General features: G+C 33.5%; 2 protein-coding genes across 2 annotated transcripts in view; one reads left to right on the top strand and one right to left on the bottom strand.

The window, feature by feature from the left end:
- Positions 1-14,114, top strand: part of LOC136986375 (alanine--glyoxylate aminotransferase 2, mitochondrial) — a 29,017-nt gene extending 14,903 nt beyond the window's left edge. The window contains exons 8-13 of the mRNA XM_067283901.1: positions 983-1,075; positions 8,041-8,113; positions 8,437-8,585; positions 9,360-9,509; positions 9,583-9,681; positions 13,664-14,114. Coding sequence (XP_067140002.1) covers positions 983-1,075; positions 8,041-8,113; positions 8,437-8,585; positions 9,360-9,509; positions 9,583-9,681; positions 13,664-13,771 — 672 coding nt within the window. The 3' untranslated portion in view covers positions 13,772-14,114. The remainder of the gene's footprint in view (positions 1-982; positions 1,076-8,040; positions 8,114-8,436; positions 8,586-9,359; positions 9,510-9,582; positions 9,682-13,663) is intronic.
- An 8,162-nt stretch (positions 14,115-22,276) lies between these two features.
- Positions 22,277-22,784, bottom strand: LOC136986294 (uncharacterized). Its single transcript, XM_067283790.1, has one exon. The coding sequence runs from the start codon at positions 22,730-22,732 to the stop codon at positions 22,277-22,279; it is 456 nt and encodes a 151-aa protein (XP_067139891.1). The 5' UTR covers positions 22,733-22,784.
- Positions 22,785-23,097: the final 313 nt, after the last annotated feature.

Below are 23,097 nucleotides of genomic sequence, written 5' to 3'. Positions count from 1 at the left end.
GAGATTTCTAAAATATAATTTGGAATTGGTCATTAAATTTAATATGAGATAGCAGCATAACTGCTTATCTCTAGTCAAATTATTTAATTTGTAATATTTAATTATAGCCTTTATATAGCTTAAGAATTTGGTGTATCATTTGGCATGTTTGTTATATAACGAGCTATGATTGTTAATGTTTATATGTAATATGTGTGAACACAAGATTGGGAAAATGTGTGATCACAAGCGACACTAAGATGCTAGTGGAACAAGTGCTAAACATGAACTAATGGAGCATGCGCACAATCCGGGACTACCCCTCTCCTGTTTACTTGTTATGCGAAACATCACTTGTTAAGCGAATAATTTTTTTCACAATTTGCTTTGCTTGTTATGCAAAATACTTGTTATGCGAGGTTCCACTGTATATAATATATAAAGTTCTATTTATTGCAGATCAATTATAAAAGATATTTATGTACTGTACATGCATATGTGTTTCAGTCTGATTTTAAGTCTTACACTTCTTCAAGACATACATGAGTTATGGGATTAAAAAGTTATTAATGATTATGTGTAAAGAATAGTTATTTATATAGCTGTGTTGTTGGTATTGTGGAAGTAATTTGTTCTTTACACATAAATAATGGTTGTCAACTCTCTTACAACACAAAAGGATAGTTAATTTTTCAAGTTTATTATTATTTTTTCAGGGTTAAACTGGCCATTTGGCAATTCTAGCAATGCTAGAGGTTGATATCTACTGAAGCCAGTTAACACAGTGCTCAAGTTAAATAAGAAAGGAATAATTTTAGAAACCCTTAGAATTTAAATTTTAGAAAATACTTATTGGTTTAATATTATTATTTACATTATGGATCTGATATTTGATTGACTATCAAATAAAGCTTTGGTTTATTGAATTTTATAGAATTGCTTATAGAGAGATATTTAAGTTAGTTTTCAATATTTTAATATCTTGATATCTTGATACTTTCAGGGAGTTGGGGGAGCAGTACAATTTACAAAAAATTATTTAAAGAAAGCATTTGAATTGGTTCGAGAACAAGGTGGACTCTGCATATCTGATGAGGTAATTTCTTTCAGTATATTGATTCTAAAATTATTACTTAAATTAAAAGTTTATTTTTACTTAATTTATTATGTATTATTATTTTAAAGAATTTTTAATAAGAAACTTAAACTTTGTAACAAAATAAATTTAGCTACAGATTTTACCTATTTGTCATTCGATCCTACTGATCTTTAGAACTAAACAGACAAACACGAACAGTAACAAAAAAACTTTGTTAAAAAGGTGAGAACTGTCACCGACATCCTCGGCCCACATCCAGGCAAAAACCCGTGAACTTTCGCACTTTTTTTTACAAGTTGCCAGCCAACATCTCGTTGGCAAGTGTTGCCAGGCAGTGTTCGGGATCTCTGGCGCTGGCGGCCACAGCTACTCTCCCACCAGTGTCTGCGACACGAAACGAGCGGGAAAGGTTACATGTCAGCCAGAGCGTGTGGTAGTTTGTCGCGTTGGGGCTGGATTGTCTGTGGTACGTCTAGTTGGCGCTGGTCTTGGCATTGGAGACATTGGGGGTAACTGGTCCAACTCACTCGCTGCGAGAATAAAAGCCGGTTTCAGTCGATCAATAGAAACTACAGTTTCTTTTCCCTTTATGCATAGAGTGAATGTCTTGCTACCACGTGACACGACTTCGTAGGGTCCATCGTATGGAGGCTGCAAGGGCTTCCGTACAGCATCATTGTGAAGAAATACGTGGGAACATGACTGCAGTTCTTTGTGGATAAATGGGTTGCGGTAGGAGTGGTGCACCACAGGCACTGGTTTTAAGTTTGCCATCATCGTCCTGAGTTTTTCGACAAAAGAACATGGATTGATGTCCTGAGAACCTGGGACGAAAAACTCTCCAGGCAGTCGGAGGCTGGTGCCATAGAGCATCTCAGCCGCGGTAGTATTGGTGTCTTCACGGAGCGCAGTTCGCAATCCTAACAAGACTGTAGGTAGTACTTCCGTCCATCTTTCAGTAGAGTGACACTTGATGGCAGTTTTAAGTGAACGATGAAAGCGTTCAACAATGCCATTTGCAATTGGATGGTATGCTGTTGTCCTAACTCTTTGGGTACCAAGAAGTTGAGTGAGGGATTTAAATAAGCCAGATTCGAATTGCCGTCCTTGATCAGATGTTATTTGGGCAGGCACTCCAAAGCGAGATATCCAGCCTGAGTACAGGGCTGAAGCTACTGTTTCAGCTGCTATATCTGGCAACGGGATTGCTTCAGGCCAACGAGAAAATCTATCGATGATTGTGAGGCAATATGTTGAGCCGTTGGAAGGTGGCAATGGACCAACAATGTCAATATGAATATTTAAAAATCTAGCGTCTGGAACAGGAAAGGTTCCCAAAGGGCTAGCGACATGTCTCTGGATCTTCGATCGTTGACAAGAAATGCAGGTGCGAGACCATGTCTGGCAGTCTTTACTGATGGATGGCCAAACAAATTTTGCTTTTACCAATCTTGTTGAGCTCCTTACACCTGGATGGGACAGGTTATGGACAGTGTTGAAAGCAGTGCGACGATAACTAGGCGGAATGTATGGACGAATGCGACCTGTCGATACATCACAGTAAATTTCGACATCACTATCAGGAAGTTTAAACTTCTTAAGTACAAGTGATGAGTCACTTGAAGTCAGGAGAGACTGGAGCTCAGGATCTTGCTGTTGGTCTTTTGCAATTTTGCTATAATCTATAGATGGGCTACTAATTGATTCAATACGGGAAAGAGCATCAGCTGGAACGTTATCGATCCCTTTTATGTGTCTGATGTCTGTTGAGAATTGTCCTATAAAATCAAGATGTCTCAACTGACGGGGTGTACACTTATCGTGTCGTTGCTGGAAGGCAAACGTTAATGGTTTATGGTCTGTGTAAATGGTGAACTGTCGTGCTTCCAGCATAAACCGGAAATGTTTCACAGCCAAATACACAGCCAGAAGTTCTCGGTCGTATGCAGAATACTGACGCTGAGAGTTACTCAGTTTGCGGGAAAAGAACGCCAGTGGCTGGAGACCTTGTGCTGTAACTTGATGAAGGGCAGCGCCCACAGCAGAATCGGATGCATCGACGTGAAGTGCAAGGGTAGCACTTGGTGAAGGATGATGCAGTAAGGTGGCATCTGCTAATTGTGACTTACATGACTCAAATGCCTGAATCGAATTGTCAGTCCATTTAATCTCGCGCTGGTCGTTTTTCTTTGCTCCTTTAAGTAGGTCGTGTAAAGGAGCTTGGTGATGGGCCGCATGGGGTAGGAACCTACGATAGAAGTTCAAGATGCCTAAGAACCTTCTCAGTTGTTTGAGGGTCTGTGGTCGCTTCTGTTGAGTTATGGCAGATACACGTTCTGGAAGTGGCATAACGCCGTGGGGAGACACCATGTATCCTAAGAATGATACATGTGGAGCAGCAAAAGTACACTTGGATGCATTGATTTGCAGACCGTACTTGTCAAGGCGTTGAAACACTTGCCGCATGTGCATCTTATGTTCCTCCCACGAAGTGCTAGCAATGAGGATGTCATCTAGGTATGAAAAACAAAAGTTTAAGCCTTTCAAAACTTCGTGCATGAATCGTTGGAATGATTGGGCTGCGTTGCAGAGACCAAAAGGAAGGAAAACGAATTCAAATAGCCCAAATGGCGTTGTAATGGCTGTCTTTGGCACATCATCTGGGTTAACTGGTATATGATGGAAGGCTCTAACCAAATCGATCTTGGAAAATATTCGGGCTCCGTGTAGACTTTGACCAAAATCGTGGATGTGTGGCACTGGATAGTGATCGGGAACAGTTATCCTATTCAGGGCACGATAGTCTCCAGTAGGTCTCCAATCGTCACAGCCCTTCGGCACCATATGGAGGGGAGAAGCCCAGTTGGACTTTGATGGTCTGCATATACCTAACTCCATCATGTGCTGGAATTCTTGCTTTGCTACTTGCAGCTGAGCCGGATGCAATCTACGGGGTTTGGCAAATACGGGTGGACCGTGTGTCTCGATATAATGCATTGTGTTGTGCCTGACTTTATCTGAAAACGGTCGAGGACGAGTGAGATGTGGAAAGTCCTTGAGGATATCCTGCATTGGGGAATTGCTGATTATAGTTTTGATCGAAGTAGGTGGTCCTGTATAATATCTTCCTCGTGTAGTAAGGGAAGTCAGGGGGTCGACCAGTAATCTGTTTCTGATGTCGAGAATGAGTCCAAAGTTGGCCAAAAAGTCTGCACCGATTATAGGCTTCTGCACATCAGCTATGGTAAATTCCCATCTGAAAGAACGTCTTAAGTTCAGGTCAAGTTCTAGCACCTTTGTTCCATACGTCGAGATTTTAGAGTCGTTGGCAGCATACAATTCAACCTTTGTAGGCTGATTCTTAGTGCGATTGGGAATGATCGATAAATCTGCTCCAGAATCAATTAAGAAATTTAGGCCAGTTTTGTTGTCATACACAAACAGACGGCTATATTTAGGAGCCAGGCTGGACCCACAGGCCGTTACTGCGGCTGGCTGCGCTCGTCTCCCTGATCGTAATGCAGTTCGGTCGAAGGAACACGGCGAACGACATTTCCTAGCGGCTGATCCAAACTTATCATGGTAGTAACAATATCCCTGACGATTGAGGCTTCTTCCTCGAGGGCGTGAACTAATACGATACCTCGAATTCGGGTCAAGTCGGTTTCTCTCTCTACTACGATAATGGGGACGAGCAGTACGCGATACATTAAGTTCTGCAACCTTCGTTGTGAGTTCTAATATCTGCATTTCGAGATTTTTGATTACGGGATTGTCGGCTTCTAAGTTGATGCTGGCCAGTTGGGTTGGTTCTGTAAGTTCAGCAACCTTGTCAGCAAGGATGGCTAGCTTGTCTAGTTCATCACCACTAACAGCCAGAACTGTCTGAATATTTTTGGGGAGACGTTGGAGCCACAAGTTTCTAAGAAATTCTTCGGTAATCTTGCCCGCTGAAAGCTCCCTCATTTTACGGAGTAAAACGCTGGGTTTCTGATCCCCTAACGCCAGATCTTCAAGCAGAATTTTAGCCTCTTTAGCAGCGGAGTTCTGAAAAATTTCGAGGAGTCGATCTTTGAGTTTAGTAAACGGAGCCTCGGCTGGACGGTCAAATACTAAGTCACTGACGTTAGATAAAATCTCTGCGTCCAGGGAATTGACTAAATAGTTGTACTTAGTGTTCTCACTTGTAATCCGATTAATGGCAAAAGCTGCATCTAGCTGCACAAAAAATAATTTGATGTTGGTTTTAGTGAAGGTAGGCATTTTTGCCTGTACACGTCCGATTTCCAACTCATTCTGTTCCGCCATTTCGGGCGCCTAACTATGCGGGTACAAGGAAAGCGGGATAGTCTTTGATTAGGCTTAGCCCGAGTCACGTACAGTACTCTTAGTCGTCTTATTGAATTTACGATTCAGAAACTGATCATACCTGCATGTCCTGTTAAAAATGTTCCTTCATAGGCACAGAGTTGTTCACTATCTAATTCAGTCGAAAGTCCAGGTAGTTCGTTAATCGCATCACGTTCGGGTCACCACTTTGTCATTCGATCCTACTGATCTTTAGAACTAAACAGACAAACACGAACAGTAACAAAAAAACTTTATTAAAAAGGTGAGAACTGTCACCGACATCCTCGGCCAACATCCAGGCAAAAACCCGCAAACTTTCGCGCTTTTTTTTACAAGTTGCCAGCCAACATCTCGTTGGCAAGTGTTGCCAGGCAGTGTTCGGGATCTCTGGCGCTGGCGGCCACACCTACAATAATGTATTTTAATCATTTTAAAGATATTTCCTTATTTTAACAAAAAGGGATTTAACAAAACAAAAGAATGAGAAAGAAGAAAAGGTTTTATTTTTGATTTTCCATCCTGTGGGCAATAAGAGTGTCTTTTCTCAGGGCCGTTGTAAGTTTGACCAGACCACAATGGTGTGGCTCAGTGGTAAGAGATGGAGCCTGATATATCCAGGATAGGTCACCCCAATAAATTCCTGGAATTTTTGGACCTGAGATCAAACTCCTTACCACTTGGTGGCTCAGTCAGTAATAGATTTATAACAAAGGGTAAAATAAAGGAAATAAAGTGAAGATTTTATTATTATAAGCATATTAAAGAAATTAAAGTTTAATTAAGTTAAAGTTAAGAATTTGTTCTAGATAAGTGTTTAACACCCATGTACTAAACTTGATAATTAGAAATTAATAATTACAGGTATCCTTTGTACAACATGGCATTTCTACAATACTGTTTTGTTCTAACTCAGTTTGAAAATTGGAAAAATTCTTTGTACAAAATTTCACAATTTTTAAGTGCAAACTCTGTTATTTGATATTTATTTATTCAAGTAAGCATGCCTGCTGTCTCAAATTTGCCCATGAATTTTATAATATTGAAATTTTCAATTTATTTTGTGCCTTTTGTCAGACTTACTTTAATGAAAACTGATAGTAGAATTTTTTTCTTCCTGTCCTAGCTTTCTTATCAACCAGGTATTGTTGTCGTTGCTTTCAGACTTTAGTATTTAAGACTTTCACTGTGTTTTGTTTTTAAAGATTATTCTTTGTATTTAGTAAATTTATTTAAATATTTTTATGTTAATTGTTAACTACAAAGCACAATATAGTGCTTTGTAGTTAACAAGAATCAAGCACGACACGGTTTCAAGTCATTAATTAAATATTTTTAGGTAAGTGTACTTAAAAATTTTTTTAACCACAGGTAAGCAGCCATTTGTAAAAATGAAAAAGAAAATACAGTTGTATCTCGGTACTTGAACTGTTCTTAACTTGAACAATTCAGTATTTGAACATAAATTCTGGAAAAAAGTCGCTTCAGTACTTGACTGAACAAATGTTACCTGCTAGAATAAAGTTTTTTGGTTAATAACATATTTTTATTTTGTCATCCGTGAAAAATTTTTTATTATAAAAAGAATAAAGATATTGCTGATATTTCTGATCAAGATCAACAACCTCAGAAGATGAGGATATTTTGTAAAAGGAAAATTCCTTCATTTACTAAAATTCATATTAACACATAATACAGTACTTTTAATTGTGATTGTTAGTTAATTATTGATTGGAAATAAATTATTGACTGTTTTAATAAACATATTTCTCTTAGTAAATGAAAAGGATAGTATACTGTACTTTTGTTAACTTTTGGAACTTGGGGTTAAGTTTTGCACTAGTTTTTTGATTCATATAGCATGGCTTCTCATGGCACTTTTTTGGAACATAACTACTGTGTTATGTGAGGGATATCTGTAATTAGTTTGAGAGATATGGGAGAAAAGTTCTGGCCTGGAATGGAACTCAAAACCATAACTACTGTGAGCTAAGCAAATGATATTATCTGTTAAGCTATTTAGATTTCCAAGCAGTATATTTACTAATTTTCCTGACATGAAATTCTTTGATTTAAGTTGCTTCTATAATTTCCTTCTTAATGTCCCTTCCATTATGTAAGGGAGAAGTGTCAGCATCAATCTATCAGTGTTTGATGTGGATATCAGATTACTGTCTAAATAACAAAGTTGTGAAAAACCTGGTTTAACAAGTTCAAGGTCAGAATTTATAAATGCTACAAAAAACAATGGCACTGAAGATAAGTATGTAGGAATTCATATGACAGTTCATTTGCATTGTTTACTGTTCACTTAACAGAGATTTTGAGAAAAGATTAGGATATTTTTGTTTGTTGTCCAAACAAGGCAATGTCTGCTTAATCAAGAAAAAACACATCAATAATCTTTAATTATTCTGAGACTGAATATTTTATTTTCTAGGTATAGGTGTCTGCTAAACCAGGCTTCACTATATATATACACACCCAAAAAACTATTTACATTCTGTCATAGGGTACCAAATTTTATCATTACACCACTGTTTATTATTTTAAAAGATAAAATGTAAGTTTAGATTATACATATTTTAAATAAAAAGTAGAAAATTTTTTCATAGGTTCAGACTGGTTTTGGAAGAACAGGAAAACATTTTTGGGGATTTCAAGCTCATGATGTAATGCCAGATATAGGTTAGTAAATTTTTGTTATTTAAAAACAAATGAAATTAAATTCAACAATTATAAATTTAACAAAATAAATTTTCTGGAAGTTTAATTTTTTTAATTATTTGATATTTTTAAAGCAATTGTACTCTATCTCCAGAATGCGTCCAATTTAAAATATCTAGAATAAATTTTAAAATTATAAAAATTTCCAGAAGTATTTTATTAGAAAATTTTTAAAGTAAGTTATTGATAGATTTTACTATTAAGCAATTTCCTTTTAGTATGATTCATATTTGTTGATTTAATTCTTTATAATATATTAACAAAATTTTAATTTTTTATAATAGTTACATTGGCTAAAGGAATAGGAAATGGATATCCTCTTGCAGCTGTAGTTACAACACCAAAAATAGCAAAATCATTAAGTGAAAGATTATTTTTCAACACATTTGGTGGTAATCCTGTAGCTTCTGCTGTTGGATCTGCAGTGCTTGATGTAATTCTATATGTTTTAAAGTTAATATATGATATTATTCAATTAGATAGTTACTATAATTATATTCAAGAGCTGATATTTTCTGTTGGAAAATTGGAATACATTGCTTTTTTCATAAGAAATTTAAGAACTTCAAACATTTAGTTTTTAGAAAATATACTCACTGACAAAATGTTAGGCACCAAGGATGTGTTGGAATTAAATGAAACGTCATTAAGTTCTTTTTAATTCCAACAAATGTTCTGGAAAAGACAGTTCCAGAAAACACTGTTCTACTATTTGTAATGGTAGAATCTGATGATGGAAGCTAATATATCCCAAAATGCATTTAATTCATAAATAAATAATGATTTGTTTCACTCCTTAAAAAATTGTTTTTAGCATCAGTGCTTTTCAAGTTAATTCTAAGTACACATTCAATGGTTTATTTTCTTTTGGCTTCAATTCTTGAAATAATATGAAGCTTTCTTTAACGTGATATTTTTTTTATACTTAAAGAAGTAATGTTGTCAGATGTATAATGATAGATGTATAATTATTTATTTTAATATATATTTGCATTTTATTTACATTAAAAAATAAAGACAAAACATAGTTTGTGCATATTGAAGTTATACAAAAATAATTACAGTCAAAATACATATAATTCTTTAATTTTATATTACTAAAGGCATTATTAGACAGATAAATTTTGTTTTTAATAGTGTAAAAATTATTTGAATAAAAGTGATTTCAATGTATTTGTATATTTAGTATAGAAAATAAATTTTTTAGGTACTTGAAGAAGAGAAACTGATGGAAAATAGTGATCAAGTTGGTACTTATTTGTTAGAACAGTTATCATCTCTCAGAAATGAATTTGAAATTGTTGGAGATGTGAGGGGAAAGGGACTTATGATTGGAGTGGAATTAGTTAGTGATAAAGTAAGTTATTATTTTATTCTCTAAAAATAGTTTATTTAAGAAGTTTGAAATTGATAAGAAAAATTACTTTTAGCAATCTCAAAATCCTCTCCCTGCATCCAGAGTTTTAGATATTATGGATGATTGTAAGAACATGGGACTGTTGTTTGGAAAAGGAGGATATAAAGGCCATGTAATATATTTTTTATATAGTTTTATAACAGTATTGATTATTTTTTTTATTCTAAATAATTAATTTATTTTTGATTGTTAAATATTATAAAAAAAATCAATATTTAAATTGTTTTTATTCAAAAACAAGGTTATATTATATTATTAGGCCAATGTTCAACTGCTCAAATTGTTGCCGCACACGAGAATTTATGTGCGACACAGGCGAGCATGCACACTGATTTGAATTGTTGTTTACTTATTTCTCACTATGTCTGCAACATGATTATTGCTATGTATATTTCGATTAAATACATTAAATCATTGACAAAAGATAATATTTTGTATGGAAGTATGTTTTAAAATAAACATTAATCTCTACTTTATAATTAATTATTTTAATTTTTATAGGAAAAAATAAGATTTTATATATATATGCTCAGAAAATTTTTTGCTCAGAATCTGCTCAGCAAAAATTGTTTTGCTCAGAGAAGTATATGTTCCGCTCATCTACAAAAAAAAAAATTAGAGGGAACATTGATACAGGTGTGCTCCAGGTTACGACCATCTCACAATAAAACAAACTGCAGATATGACCGTCATATATTTGTACCCCTCCCATGATCCAACTTAGCCATTCCCATTGATATGATGCTCATCCATTCCAAGTGTTGCCACCACCTGTCCGGTTTATGCATTGTGTGTCTGGATGTCTGGCTGAAGACCAAAAATGTCTGGGTTTTAAGAAAATTTGGCAAATTGTCAATAATTAATTATTATTTTTTTAATAATATAGATGATTTTATATAATGTAAGAGTAATAGGCAATTGTGGATTCTTATCTTAAAATTTGTAAAATATAATGTAGATGATATTGAAACTTCTGACATGATAACTAAGTTGTTCAAGTTGTTCAACTAGGCAGGAAACTGAATTTAGAAATTAATGTGGCAGATATTGAACAGCTAATTGAAACTCACGAGGAAGAATTAGCAAATGCAAAATTGGTGGAGATACTGCAACAATATCACACCTGATCCAACACCAGTCAAAACATTGGAAATTAAAGGGCTTGCATTAATTTTGAAAAAAACGCATTTTTTCAAATATTAGTAGGAGGAGATCCTGACAAAGATAGGAGGACCATAGTAAAAAAGGGAATTAAATGAGAAATGGCATGCTATAAAACACTAAGTGAATGGCGTCCAGTTAAAACTTAGATTTTTCTTAGATCTCCAAAATAAAACATGTAACTGTGTTTTCTATAAATATGGAAAGCTATGCAAATCCATTATAAAATACTGTATGTGTTACAGTAAAAACCCGTTTTTAGTGAAAACGCGTTTTAACTAGTTGAAACTAGTTTTTACTGGATGTCATTGTTATAACCCGTTTTGTCTAGTTAAAACTAGAATTTACTGCTGTACATGTTTTGATTTTAGATAAAACTAAAATCAAACATTAACTTTTTAACTTTTAACATTAGTTAAAACTAATTTTAGCTACATAAATATGTTTGGGGGAAATAAATAAAGTGATGATTGGGATTAAAACATTTGTATTATTTAATACGATATTTATTGAAAATATTGGTCACACATCTGTGTTATTAACATTAATTAACCCTTTGTCCCTGAAGGCACTGATCGATCGGTACCCTGGCTTTTTAAGCAAAACTTCGAGGGTACCGATTCATCGTTACTTTGGTAAATATCGATTTTTGTAAAATTTATTAACAACAGATATAATCTCGTTCGATATGAAGTGAATAAAGTATAATAATTCATTATATTAGTTGATAGCAGTATAAAATTTTGATTTCAAACAAATGTTTGATATAATGTGCGATAATTTCACAACGAATAAACATACATGCATAAGTGTTATATCGAATTGTACAAAACAATATTCTACGTCTTTCTGGCTCAGTGCCAGCAAACAACTATGTAACTAGATAATGTTAATTTTCACAAAATCTTACAAATTATCCAGTTTATGTATCAGTTCTGATATATATTATTTTTTTTTCTTATAAATTTTTCTAATAAAATGCATTGAAAAATATCGTATTTAAAACTAAAGATATTAATAAATGTAAGTGATTTTTTTCATATAGATATAATGATAATTTGATTTTTGGTGAACTTTTAAAATAATATCGCCTGACTAACCTATATTGCCCTGAGAGGGATCGCAAAATAAACGTAAACAAGATGTCGGGGGAAAAGGGTTAAAGCGATACGAAATTTATCATACACTACAGGAACGTGTTAGCTGAATGACCTTGGTCGAAACAGTTTTTACTAAGCCATTTTGTTAAAACCCGTTTTGTCTAGTTAAAACTAGTTTTAACTCAAATTCATTTTTGACTAGCAGTAAATTCTAGTTTTAACAATTACATCCAGTAAAAACTAGTTTCAGTTTCAACTAGTTAAAACGCGTTTTCACTAAAAACGGGTATATATATATATATATATATATAAAGTTACATCCAAGCTTTTAGTTGTGTTTTATTTGTTTATTGATTTTATACGCATTTATTTAAAATTTAATTAAAAACATATACCGTATTTACTCGCATCTAAGACGAGGTTTTTATTCATTTATCACAGCTTCAAATTCCTAGGTCATCCTATATGCGCCAGCGAAAGATTCTTTGCGTTCTTGCAAATAATTTTTGTCAACTGTGTATTCGCATTTTTTAGCGGATGCTTACCCTCTTCTATTTAAAAACATAAGTATTTTATTTGGGTGGTTTGAATTGTTCTTGTATATTGTCAAGAGTAAAGACGAATAATAATAGGAAAAGCAAAGCTTTTGAATTGAATTCCAGATTGAAATTCCAAAATCACACAGGAGTTTGATATAAGTTTTAATCCATTCCCACGTGAAAACAGATTATTATTCAGAAATCAGAATTCGGAGAAACTTGTGTGATCGATGGAGAGTAGATTGGACTGTTAAGAATTGACAAAAAAGGTTCCCAATTGTCCAGCTTTACATGAACAAATTATGCTGTTGATTTTACAAGACTTTTCCTTAAAGTTTAAGATGCCAATAATTTTTGCTGGACAATGTATGAATTTATGTTTATTTGATATTTTACTTGTGATTAAACGAAATAAAATTAGAATTGTATTAATAAATCTAATTTTCTTTATTTTGATCTTTAAAGTCACACCTCGTCCTATATGAGAGGTTGTCTTACATGCAAGTAAATACGGTATATGAATTAAAAAATAATGTATGTAAATGTATGGGCAACATGTAATGTATGTAATAGCAAGTCACGATAAAACCATTCACAATACAACCACTATTTGATAGAATGCATTATGTATGTAACCTGGGGTATGCCTGCATATTTCTTTTCTTACTAAATATTGTATTTGTGATATTTGAAAATATAAATTTTGTTTTATTGATTCTGTAAAATAACAAAAAGAAATTTTTATAATAAAATACTCATTTAAACTGTAATTTTCTTAAACTGTAATAACTTCTCCAAAATGTATAAAGTACACTTAGCTTTAACTTTATCAGTTAACTTTAAATCAAGCAAGAATAAATCCATTTACTTATTTAGGCTTGCTTTAGGCACATTGTTCATAAATTCAATAAGAATTTTTATTTTTCAAATATTAACACAGTAACATGCTACAAAACATGTCACTAACTGTTGGTTAATTGGAGTTAATACAAAAGACGATTCATGCTGTTAGTATCAGATGCTGATAGTATCAGTTATTAGGTCCAGATGAGTACAATCTCCAGTAAAATATTCTTTCCTATGAATTTTCTCTGAACAAGACCAGATCAATACTTGAATGTTACTCATAGTGTAAATATATACATTGTACACAAGTGATAAATATTTCATTAGATTGTGAGTGGCTCAGTAGTGTGGATTGAGTTTTAATATTAATTGAAAACAATTTTGCTTTACATATAATTTTTAAGATTAAATTTAAATAATAATGTTTTGAAATTTTATATATTTTTAGGTATTCAGGATCAAACCACCCATGTGCATCACTAAGGAAGATGCAGACTTTTGTGTATCCGTTCTGAGATTGGCTCTTAGGAGCCACACCGAAAAACAAGCCTCTTAATTTAATATTCAGTCTTCCATCTAAAAGTCTTCCATAACAAGTGCAAAAATGTGATCATTAAATTTGTCTTCCATAAAAAGAGGTCTAGTAGCAAAAATTTCTGCATTAAAGGATAGCATTAAAGAGTTGAATTACAGGCTGCTTTTGCCATATTATTCTTTAATGCAATGATTTTTACTCTAAATTACATTCTAATGATTGTATTCTTATCAATTGTCTTCCACAATTTTATATATAGTGATTATTGTTATTAAATTTACAATATATTTGTGTAAATAAACATATATATATATTGTTAAAATTTACAATATATAGAATAAAATAAATAAATGAGAAAGTTAAATGCATGATCATTAGTGTTTCAAAAGTGTTTATGGAATTTTATGGAAAAAATGGAGCATATTGGATAAAAATATGCTCGTGAAAATAGAAAAAAATATTTATATAATGATAAATAATGCATGACCAAACATTTTTCCCAAAAACGGAACAACATTAGATAATCTCTAGTTGAAATTTCAAGAATTGGAATAAAACTTTTATTATAAACACACTACCGAGTTTTATTTTCTAAAACAGGATCGTAAATAATTAATTTTAGAGCAGATAATTATTATATATAGTTATTGCCTTTTAATTATTAAAGACAGACAAGTTTTTAATGGTTGGAAACATTTTTTAACCAATCAGTTTTTAAATTTTATTGTAAAATTGTCCGAGAATATGTTTAGTATTCAAAAAGTTGACTTCCTTTTTCCGTTTTTAATTAATATGAACCGTAGTGATGCTCCTCCCTGCCGTTCCGACTTGAATAATAGTCTGAATCACTGATGTTCCAACTAATATGATCCGACCTGATGCTCCCCGTTCAGTATAAAAATGCTTCTGAAAACAACTTCTAGAGTTGACATTCATCGATTTCGAATTTTTAAAATTTTATATTATCAACGAACAGATTATTATAAATTAAATTTTGGTCAGGAGGACTGACGTCATTTATTTCGAATAAAATCGCGCCTGAGCAAATAACTTGGGCTTTGATAGACGGATGGCTGAATGGTTAATGTGCAGCCTACCTTTCTGGAGGACTCGGGATCGAATCCGAACGAGTCGAGAAACCCCAGGAATTTTTCGGGGAGGTGATCCGGATATGTCGGGACCCTCCTTCACCAACTGGTCTAGCCGAACCCACAATGAGCTTGCCAAAAAGAGACTCTCTTAGTGACCACAGTTTAAATAAAAAGAAAACGAATTTAAAACTGTAGACTAAGGAAGAAGGAAACGTTCGAATAAATGTCGTCGACTTAATTTGCATTCATAAATGAATAACTAACCTTTGCGGTATTTAAATACAGTTTTTTGGTTTGCAACACCGTTTAAGTATTATATTAATAAACTTTTATATAAATAAATATATTCGCTTCGTAGTTTTTCCTATTTATTTGTAATTTAACAAGTATTACAGCAAATGTGCTTTTAGGTACGACTAGTATCGAATAGAATATACAAAATATCCTATTTACATTTGAAGATGTGTAAACAAAATCATTAGTTTTCGCTGATTACTCAAACTAGTTACATTTTAAAGGAATAGTAACAAGGCAGTGGCGTGCCGTGACATTTGATGATAGGGATGCTGTGTTTCTGTAAGAAGCCGACTTCCAGGGGCAATCAGTTAATTGCGCGTCAGTGATGGCCTAGGGTCTATTCGTATGTGCGTGGTGACGGAAGAGACGTACCTGACAAAAACCGACAAAAAAAGAAACATAAAATAAACATATACTATGTACAAAATAGTTTTCTTAAGGACAATCGGCCGTTCGGACATCCTGGGCGTCGATGTGGTTCTTCGATGGTCGATCGAAGGTGGCCCGGGATCAGTGGCGTTGACAAGTCTGTAGGGCACGGGGAGACTTCCTCTGTTGGCGTCGGGGACACGGTCTAAGTCCGAAGTGGCACGGGTTACAGGTTGGCACAATAGACGAGAAAGTTTTTTTTTTTTTTTTTTTTTTTTTGCGCGTTGACACGCGGCGTTTTGGTTATTCGGAACGTTAACCGAGTGCCAGGTGTCCTCGATTGTCGGAGATTATATCAATCTCCGTTCTTTCTTTCGTCCATTTTGATTGGTCGTTCTCCCTCAATCACGCTTCCCGAGTGGTTGGTCCCCGGTTACTAAACGTAACGAGACTCTTACCTGGAGAGTGAGAAAAGTCAAAATCGAAGACGAATTCGATCTTCCACCGATCGTAGGACGACTTCCTCCGCGATTTATGGTTTCTGCCTCGCAGTTTGATATAAACAATGAGTGTCCGACTACAAACGACTTTTTCCCATGTTTTTTTTAATATAATAAATTTTTCTCTAAATTAACCGTTTTTTCGCGTCTTTCGTGACGGGTCAGACTTGTCTGGTATATGACATTTCCATAAAAGTTTTAAACAAATACTGGAAATGACAAAAATAAACAATTTATGTATTTTAGTTCTAAAATACAAATAATACATACATAATACAAATTGATATGATACAAACAATGATAGAAAAACTCGTTTTTTTAATTTTTTATAAACTAATTCTATTCGGCGATTTTTTCCGCAAAGTCGTTAATTACTTTATCATAAAAGTCGCTGGTCGTCGACTCCATCAACATATTTGAAAGCTCTTTTTCTATCGAAAGCAACGCTAGCGACGACAATTTTTCCTCCGATCGAGAGTGTTCCTGGCCAATGTATGAATTCGCTCCGTGATCAAAAAACTACGCTCAGCAGACCCGCCGGTAGATGGTGCCGTAAAAATTAATGATATTAAATCATATAATTCTTTTAGTACGTCTTTGTTCGGATCGACATTAATTATAATATGTTTTATGTTTAAGAGTTACTTGTCAATATAGTCCGGACACGAATATAAATATTGCGATTCACTACGTAATTTAGATAAATCAAAAAAATTCCCATAAAATTTACTTAATTTAAAGAATTAAAACACGCTTGGAAAAATTGTTAATAATTTTAATATTATGAAAAACATCTAAAAGTGATAAAAATTCTAAAGATTTTATGTCTGAAAATCTGTTAATATAATTATAATTTTCTTTTAATTATACTGTAATTAAATATAACTTTGCAAAAAAACGTACATAAAAATAACATTGAATACTCTTTACTTTTTAAATCTTAAACAATTCACTTAGTCAGATAGCTCCCTACCCAGTGGCTAAGGGATAGAATTGTTGGAAGCGTTACACGTGCGTAGCTTCCACCACCTAAACCGGGTGAGGTTGGTGCTCTGTGAAGCGCGTGCGCCAATGCCCTCTGGCTGCTTTACACCATTCAGTTATTCTCGCCGTGAAAGTTGTCTCGGAAGCGCTTCCATTCCGCCACTGACATTCGAATATACAATAGCAATCTTATCGTTTTTTTCACATATAGTATAGTATAGAATTTTTAATAAGATATATAATGCAGTTATAATAAAATATTAATTTTAATTAATTCAAAGTACGTTAAAATATGAAAATTTATATTTTAGAAAATACAAGGGTCATTGGAAGGTGGATGCGGCGCTTCCACCGCTTCCAATGACGGCACGCCCCTGGTGATTTGTCAAACAATCTGTTCCCTTCACTAAGTAAACAAACTGGTTCCTGCTACTACGCATTTTTACAGCCTGGCCAAGATTCGTGAAACGTGTTGTACAATACAATTCATAGCCTTCTTTATCTGATATGATATAAATCGACAACCACAAGAAACGAATCAATTAAAACTATGGAAATATAAATATATCAAAATAATAAAATAATTTTTTAAAATTCTTTCCGTTCTTTGGGTATTAAGAAGGCCTTTTTAGCAAGCCCATTATAAATTCGGCCAGGCCAACAATGGAGCGACCGGGTGGTGAGTGACGGGGCTAAACATATCCGGATGGACCACCCCAAAAAATTCCTGGGATTTTGTAGACCTAAGGATTTGCATTATTTTGTGCAAATCCTTAGTCATGTTTATACAGTAAATGTTACTAAGAGTGCAATATCAAAATTTGCTTGTTTAATACTTTTGTAGTGGTGTGCATAGAAAATATATGCTATAATTTTAAATTTTACATTGTATAATTATAATAGCATATTTAGACGGCTACATGGCCGAGACGCTTACTGTGTCAGCCTATTGCTCTGCAGGGCCGGATTTACCAATCCAGGGACCCTGGGCACAAATTCGGTGGGGGTCCCCCCTTTAAGAGTAGGCAAATTTGATGATTTAGAAAATTTATACAAAATACTGTACTTTCAATTAGATTTGAACTAGGAAGTTGTAAATTTCATTTAAAAATAAGGTTATTGTAAACATACATATATTTTATTGTGTAAAACTAATTATTTTAATTTAACTGAAAAATACCTATGTGAAATTTTTTCCCGAAATTTTCCGATGTTTCATAGGTTTTTTCCCAAGTTTGGTTTTCTCTGGCTGTTGCCCTCATGATTAGACCACACTAGGCTGTCGGTAATAGAAAAAAAATTATGTTTAAACATAATTTTTTTTTAGTTTTGTGAAGCCCTATTTTGTGGGGGCGCTGGGCACAGGCCCCAAATGCCCTTATGTAAATCCGGCCCTGTTGCTCTGGGGTTCCAAAATCGAATTTAGGAAAGCGATTACAGTAATTTTTCATGATGATCAGTCCCGGATATGAAGTCCCAGACTTCTCCATCCTGCTGCTACTATTATGAGCTTGACTGAAATAATGCTACGTAAAAACAGCCTGACTGAACCCACAAAGCGAAAATAGCCAAAAATAAAATAACATATTCAATTTATTTTACACGAAAGCGTAATGAGTTATTTGCAGCAAACTCTTTTACATGTTAAATCTGTTAAGGAGTTTGATATAAAGTGTAAATACTACGGCCTCAAAAGTATTCTAGTATTAATAAAATTTACATTTTTTAAAATTATTATTTTTAAAAATAATATTTTGTTTCAATATTGTTGAATTTTTATATAATTATTCCGCTATTCATGTTTGTGTTCTTATACATAGTAATTTCTATAAGATATTGTTTAAACTTAATTCATTTCGAACTTTTATTGATGTTACTTATAATAAAATTTTAAAAGCTGTCATTTATTACTTTCTCTGTCAGCATTATGCATTTGTTAAATAACGATTTCTGAATTACTGTAGCAAATTGATTGTTTATTATCCGCTTATTATTTTTCTAACGACACAATAATTTCCTCTATAAACATTCATTGTTTCTCATAGGCCTATATAAGAGAACCGACGATTTAAAACTGTCAAGATATGAAGTAACCTTCTTATCTCTATAGTTCTTCTCTTCTATATCCTGCTTTAGTCGATATTTAGATATATCAAGTATTAAAGTGTGAAGTCTTTCCTTCGTTAGTTAAGTCACATGTTTTTGAAATTATATAATCAAAACGTTATTCACTTCATATAGGGTAGATGTACCAGTTTTGGCCAGTGTACCAGTTCTGGCCAGAAAACAAATTTAACTTAAAAATATAATCACCACATATTCAAATCTGTCCAATGAAACAAACTTTTATTGTTAACTGTTCACACAGTTAACAATAAAAGTTCGTTTCATTTGTGATTATATTTTTAAGTTAAATTTGTTTTCTGGCCAGAATTGGTACTACACTGGCCAAAACTGGTACATCTACCCTAGCCTATGTTTTATTTTTATTGATTATTTTATCTAATGAAAGCATTATAAAAATTCTAGCAACGAGTTGCGTAACTTTCCCGGCTGTTATGAGATATTATTTTAAAAATAACCTTCATATTATTAATTAATTATAATAAATAATAAAATTGTGTGTAGCGCCATCTGTTACGAGATTTTGTTATAAAAACTTTTTATATTTTTAATTATTATAAAATGGCAAAAGACTTAATTTTAAGGATACAGACAGTCAAGTTTTATTTAAAAATCAAAAACAAAACTAAATGCTAACAATTAAAATCTTCATTAAGTCTGATCCCACATGAGATAAGACACGTGACCATCCTCTATCTCTCCATGCCTTTGACCTTTCTCCACGAAAATTTAATAGCATCGATATCTCTTATATAGAAGCTACCGTGACAAATTTCGTTTCGTAATCTTCCACCCATCGTCAGATATTAAAACGAAGTAGACACCAATACAAATACACACACACACAATTATCTATAGTAGGATTTCTCAAACGGGATCCCGGGATCCCAGTTGTTTTTTTAACCCGGAAAATATCTCGGAAAATTTTTCTTATCCTGGGAAATCCCGCAAATTTCTTAAAAATTCACTTTTTTCTTATTTTGTGTTAAAGTTCAGGAAATTTTGCAAATAGAATGTATAATTAAGTCATAAACTGTCAGAATAAATTTGTATTTATTAATTTTAAATCTACTTATTAGTTTTTTAAATTTTTGCTTGTTATGGCATGTTACAAATGGTCAATAATCAATGCACAGATTATTTGTGGCAGGACTCTCAAAATTCTTTACCAGTAATATCTGGAATAATTGCGCTTACGCTGTTTTAGTTTTTAACCATGCCCAGTAGCTTCAATAACTGCGTAACACCAGGTTGTACAAATTGGGCAAAGATACAAACGAGTACGAAGTCTGCAAGTATGAAGTTTTTCTTCATAAACCTAATTATTAAAGACAAACGAACTGTCGAATTATCGAACTACAAGCTTAATACCGCTATTAAAGCAGCCAAGGTAGACAAATCAAGAATACTAGAGAACAAAAGAAGTACAGTACTAGAATCTCGAAAATGAACAAGAAATCTTCCAGGCTACGGGTGAAAAAACACATAACATCTGTTTTCTCTTAAACGCATTAAACACGATTCTAATCACATCAATTGAATCGGAAAGGGCATTCTCGGTAGCAAGACTTTTTATTACTAAAATAAGAATTAGATTGAGTGATCGGAGTATCGATCATCATTGCTTTTTAAAATCTTATAAAAATTTACAATAATATTTTGTATTATGTTTTATTTAAAAAACGAAAATTACCTTCTAAGTTAGAAGTTTGATCTAAATTCATTTTTCCTTTAAATTTTCAACTCAATTCAAAGTCACATTTTTTAATTGTTGTATGCAGTTTTCAGCAAACTTTAATAAATTTTTTTCTATTAGTGAACATTTCTACGTAATTCAAAGATAATTTTTAATATATATCTTACACAGCGTTATTAATATGATTTTGAAGGTTGAATTAGCACATTCAACTCGAACTTTATCATTTAAATATAAAATGTATTAGTTTCATATTTAACAAACTAACACCAATTCCTATTTTCTTTTGTGATATATTGTTGGTCGAATGGCTGAGCGGTAGGATGTCATCATACAGCACTGAGGACCCGGGAACGAATCCAAACGGATCGAGAAAATTCAGGAGTGTTTTGGCTGTACCAAGGATTGTAAACAGAATTCTGTTACAATCCCAGGGCAGTATGTCGCTCACCAACCGGCCGCTCCTTAAGAACTTGGCTAAGCCCACAGTGGACCTGAAAGAGGCTCTCTTAATATTCACAGGGCGGAAAGAATTTAAAAACTCCATATCCGTAGTGATTTTTGTCAGGCCTGCAATGGAAGCCGAGTAGCGAAGGGTCAGACGTATCCTGTACACGTCATCCCCGAAAATTCCTTAGCTTGCTCATCCGGATTTAATCGCCCGGCTATCCATATCCTTAGTTATCAATTACATTTCCTATAGTGCATTTTAACTCAAACTGCTTTATAACATTTATCAATCTATGCACATCTTCGCTTGAATTAACGGGATATAGCCAAATAACATGTGGGCGATCTGGCGACAGGAGTGACTTCCAGGAGGCGCAAACCAGTGACCAACTACCAGTATTCACTGGGTAGATAAAACTATAACTGGAGGCCTCGTTTGAATTAAAAAAAGTCATCGTCAATACTTGTAATTTGTTTTATCACATGTATGGAATGAGAAGACTATTATTAATTCTTCATAACAAATCTATCCATCACACGATAAGTTCAAGCCACTTCCAGCAAAAATATTTTATCAAACGATAACAGTTTAATTTTTTCTGGAAGAGACTTGAACTATTGTCATTTAATCAATTCTTCGGTTAACAAGATTTCTTATTAATCATCAGTGGAATGTTGACTGTGCTTTCTAAAATTGAATTTAATTAAAAAGTGCGCACGACAAGAAGCACTTAGAATCGCAGAATGCATTCCATAATTTAAACTTTGTTTACAATTATTATGTATTGTACAATATCTCTTACACGAAGATATTACGAAAGTTATTCACGGGAGAAACATTTTTCACTAATTTTGTTTTACTTGATATATTTTCTCATTTCAGTTATAAAATTTTTACTATAAGAAAATCAATTTACATTTAAAACAGATTTTTTTTCAAGGGAAAATTTGATTAAACAAATTTTAAAACAAAATATCGGAAATTTTGTCGGTAAAAATATTGTACATTTTTCGTTCACCTCGCAATCAACAAATTGACTAAATCTTGGTATTTAATCCGCCCATGTCCGTCGACATAAATTTCTTCAAGTAATTCATCTACTTCTTTCAGAGTGAGTTTTTCTCCGTGGGAAGTCAAATGACGACGAAGATCCTGTACATAAATGTATCCTGTGCCATTCCGATCAAACATTTTCAGTGCCTCTTGAATATCATCCCTATTGTTGGAATCTTTCAGAAAATCTTTAACTAGTTCCAGGAGGAGAGACAAATCTATGGTTTCTCTACCAAAAGATCTGATCTTCTGCATCATTGCGTTGGACTGTTCCTCCGTAGGGTAGTAACCAAGAGAATTCATCACCGCATTCAACTCTTTACCGGTGATGATTCCATTACCATCTTTGTCGAAAAAAGTGAATGCTTCTTGAATTTCCAATAGCTGATCTTGGCTCAATTCTCTTGTCTTAGGCATTGTTTGAAACAATACTTAAATACAAAAACTCTTACGATTAGATTTATAACACAACGTAATAATACTTTTACGTTTTTAAAAAAATTATTGAAAGTAATTTCTTCAATAGAAACCCAACTGATGATGAATTTTTAAACCTTATTTTTACCCTGTTGCCTCTAAGAGGGTAGTTTTGCCAGGCCCGTAATGCAGATGGCCAAGTGGTGAGGAACGAGTGCCCTACATATCTGGTACAGATCACCATGAAATTGTTGAGGAAGCGCTGGTCTGGATTTCATCTCGAGTCCCTCAAAACAGTCATTATTCCTGTCTCTTTGATCTGATGCAAGAAAATAACAGTTCATGACCACCTTGAAAAAAATTAT

Source organism: Centruroides vittatus, unplaced genomic scaffold, assembly GCF_030686945.1.
Source record: "Centruroides vittatus isolate TY-2023 unplaced genomic scaffold, ASM3068694v2 scaffold_1015, whole genome shotgun sequence".
Classification (NCBI taxonomy): domain Eukaryota; kingdom Metazoa; phylum Arthropoda; class Arachnida; order Scorpiones; family Buthidae; genus Centruroides; species Centruroides vittatus.
This window is presented reverse-complemented; position numbering and strand designations above follow the sequence as displayed.

Coding starts and splice junctions, on each gene's coding strand:
- LOC136986294 (XM_067283790.1), bottom strand. CDS start 22,732: ATGCCTAAGACAAGAGAATTGAGCCAAGATCAGCTATTGGAAATTCAA.